This window comes from Sinocyclocheilus anshuiensis, unplaced genomic scaffold (genome assembly GCF_001515605.1).
Source record: "Sinocyclocheilus anshuiensis isolate Anshui unplaced genomic scaffold, SAMN03320099.WGS_v1.1 scaffold773, whole genome shotgun sequence".
In the NCBI taxonomy this organism is placed as follows: domain Eukaryota; kingdom Metazoa; phylum Chordata; class Actinopteri; order Cypriniformes; family Cyprinidae; genus Sinocyclocheilus; species Sinocyclocheilus anshuiensis.
Window position 1 is genome coordinate 1,441,025 of NW_015539930.1, and position 2,750 is coordinate 1,443,774.

At 34.4% G+C, this 2,750-nt stretch overlaps 1 protein-coding gene across 1 annotated transcript in view; it reads right to left on the reverse strand.

Annotated features, from left to right (window-relative positions):
* LOC107686821 (apoptosis regulator BAX-like) overlaps positions 1–2,750 on the reverse strand; it is a 14,789-nt gene that overhangs the window by 10,835 nt on the left and 1,204 nt on the right. The window contains exons 2-3 of the mRNA XM_016483948.1: positions 1,468–1,516; positions 1,189–1,350 (exon numbers count right to left, since the gene is read on the reverse strand). Coding sequence (XP_016339434.1) covers positions 1,189–1,350; positions 1,468–1,516 — 211 coding nt within the window. The remainder of the gene's footprint in view (positions 1–1,188; positions 1,351–1,467; positions 1,517–2,750) is intronic.

The following is a 2,750-nucleotide window of genomic DNA, read 5'->3' on the forward strand; positions in this document are numbered from 1 at the left end:
GTACTTTAATAATGTAAATTATGTGAAAAATAATGCGTTTTTCGAACCACCAAGCATGAAAGCATGTTCTAGTACACCGCCAAAACAAAATCAAGACTTTGTAAAAGAGCATAATAGGACCCCTTTAAGATATTTTGGATGAAAACCGGGAGGCTTGTGACTGTTCGATTGACTGCCAAGTAAATTACACTGTCAAGGTCTTCAAGCTTCATAACGTTACGGTTGAACCACTGATGGCAGATGGACTATTCTGACGATGTCTTTCATACTTTTCTGGACCTTGACAGTGTAATTTACTTGGCAGTCAATCGGACAGTCACAAGCCTCCTGGTTTTCATCCAAAATATCTTAAATTGTGTTCCGAAAACGAACGAAGCTTTTACGGGTCTAGAACGACATGGGGGTAAGCGATTAATGACAAAATTTTCATTTTGGGGTGGAGTAACCCTCCCAGACAAATGTGCAACATAAAAAAATGACAATGCATCTTTAAATAAAATCTTAAGTAAACTATTAAAAAACATTGACTATTTCAGTTTCTATTTCACACAAAAATAAATAAATAAAATAAAAATACAGTTATCACCAACAAAAAAAAAATTCATCAGACTGATCTCTTTTAAGAGAAAATGCTTTGTGTTCAAAATAACTAATTATATTAGGTAGTCATTATAATAAGTTTAGAGGGCAAACTTATAAGGGGGCCATAAGATGAATTAAAATGATGAAAATTATAGTTATTTTAAAATCAACTTAAATGTTAATTATTTAAAAAAATAAAATGCTAATCAACACACATAAAAACAAGCTGTTAACTAAATATTTTAAATATATATTTTTTTAGAAATATCAACATCTGTTGTTCTAGTAAAAGAACACATAGGAACTACCTCTGAAATCACTAAAATAATTGTGGTTAATTAATTTAATATATTGACACAGTGAGCTTCTGTTAATTAAAAAAAGTTGAAAACAAGCAGCTTTGTCATAATTACAACAGAATATACAGGAAAAAAATATAACAGCTTATATGAGAAGCTTTTGAATATTTTGTTGGAAAATGGGAGGCCTTCAAGTCAAAAAGATTGAGAACCACTAGATTAGACGCTTTAGTTGTGTCCTTTTGAACATCACAAAACCTCATATTTATAAAAAGACAAGTAAGCTGAAATAAAATTAAAAACATACTGTTGAAGTTCAGCATTCTTGTTGAGGTCATCGGCTATCTTCAAAAGTTGATCTACAACCTCTTTGATTTGAGGATCATCTGCTTCTTGAGGTCGTCCTCCTAGATCCTCATGGCTCACATGCATAGATGGATCCTCTACAGTAACTCGTTCAATAACATACCTTCATGTGAAACCAAAGCACAGTAACAGTGGAGAGATGCACTCATTCACACAAATTCATGCATAAAAATGTAACACATAGACAACCTATATAAAATTGAGGATTACGTGAGTTTACCCTCTTAGTAGAATGGCACCCTGTTCAATGATCACATCATCCATGACATCTGAAAATAAGTGGAAACTAATGTTTATATCATGACTATTTTAAAAGGATACAAGGTCAAAGTTTGTATTCCTGGGTGTGATAATGGGGTGAGAGGTTATTATACATGTGGTGAACACTGACCTCAATTGGGAACAACTTCCTGTTTTGATACTGGCTGGTTTATGACATGGGTTTGAGAATGTTTGTGGTGTATTCAAATTACGCTATTGTTACTGAATTTTTTTACTCTCACTTCTGGTTTTCTCTCTTCTTGTAAATACGTTGTTTAAAGGTTGTTTGTGTAGTCTCAACTTATTTTAGAAAAACAGCTTTAATGTGTATGCATTCATTTTAAACAACAGCCTTGTTTTAGGGGCGTATTGGCCCTTTGCAGGATGTCATTAGTTTCTGAATGCTATTAAAGTGTCTGAATGTGAATTTCTTCTAGTGGGTGTTTTGTTTGTGAAGGAATTCGTTTTTAATGATTCTTTTGAGTGAACTGGCTCATTTTTTCGCTGTTCTGTCTTTAAAGACTGACTAAAGGATGAGCCAATCGGATTCAAGTACCGCCTATTCATAGTTTTTTGACAAATTTGGGTAAAATTCTTATGATGGCTTTCTGGAGTCTCTCGATAGTAGGGCCATAACTACCATTGACACCAATGGGGACAGGTCTACTCCAAAATTCCTTTGTTGTTAGGACGACAAAACGTTCTGAAAATTACATTTTTAGGGTGGTCTGCCTCATTAAGCACGTCAATGTCAAAATGAATGAGACAATCAAATCAAAGCAGGCGAGCTTTACTGTTCACAGAAGCCAAACATGAAGTTTAACGTCAAGCTTCAGTTTTAATAGTGAAAGAGTGTAAGGCAAGATGTAAGTAACCATTTTACAACAGAAACGCTAAACGACTGGCGGAATGGCGTAGTAAGGTCCCTAAACAAATTATTAGTGAAGAGACTGAAAACATTCGAGTCTCAAAATCCGACCGCACCATAGGGATGGGCGTATCGATCCGAAGTATCGATATATCGATACTGACGTGAGTATCGAAAGTATCGATACTCAAACAAAAATATCGATACTAAGGTGCGCTTTATTTACCAGTGGTTTTGTTTATTTAACGCATCATTTGGATATTTTCATGTCTGGGAGAAATTTGGGATTAAACGGGTTAAAATGCGTTTTAAAGGGGTCATATGATGCGATTTCAAGTTTTCCTTTCTCTTTGGAGTGTTACAAGCTGTTCGTG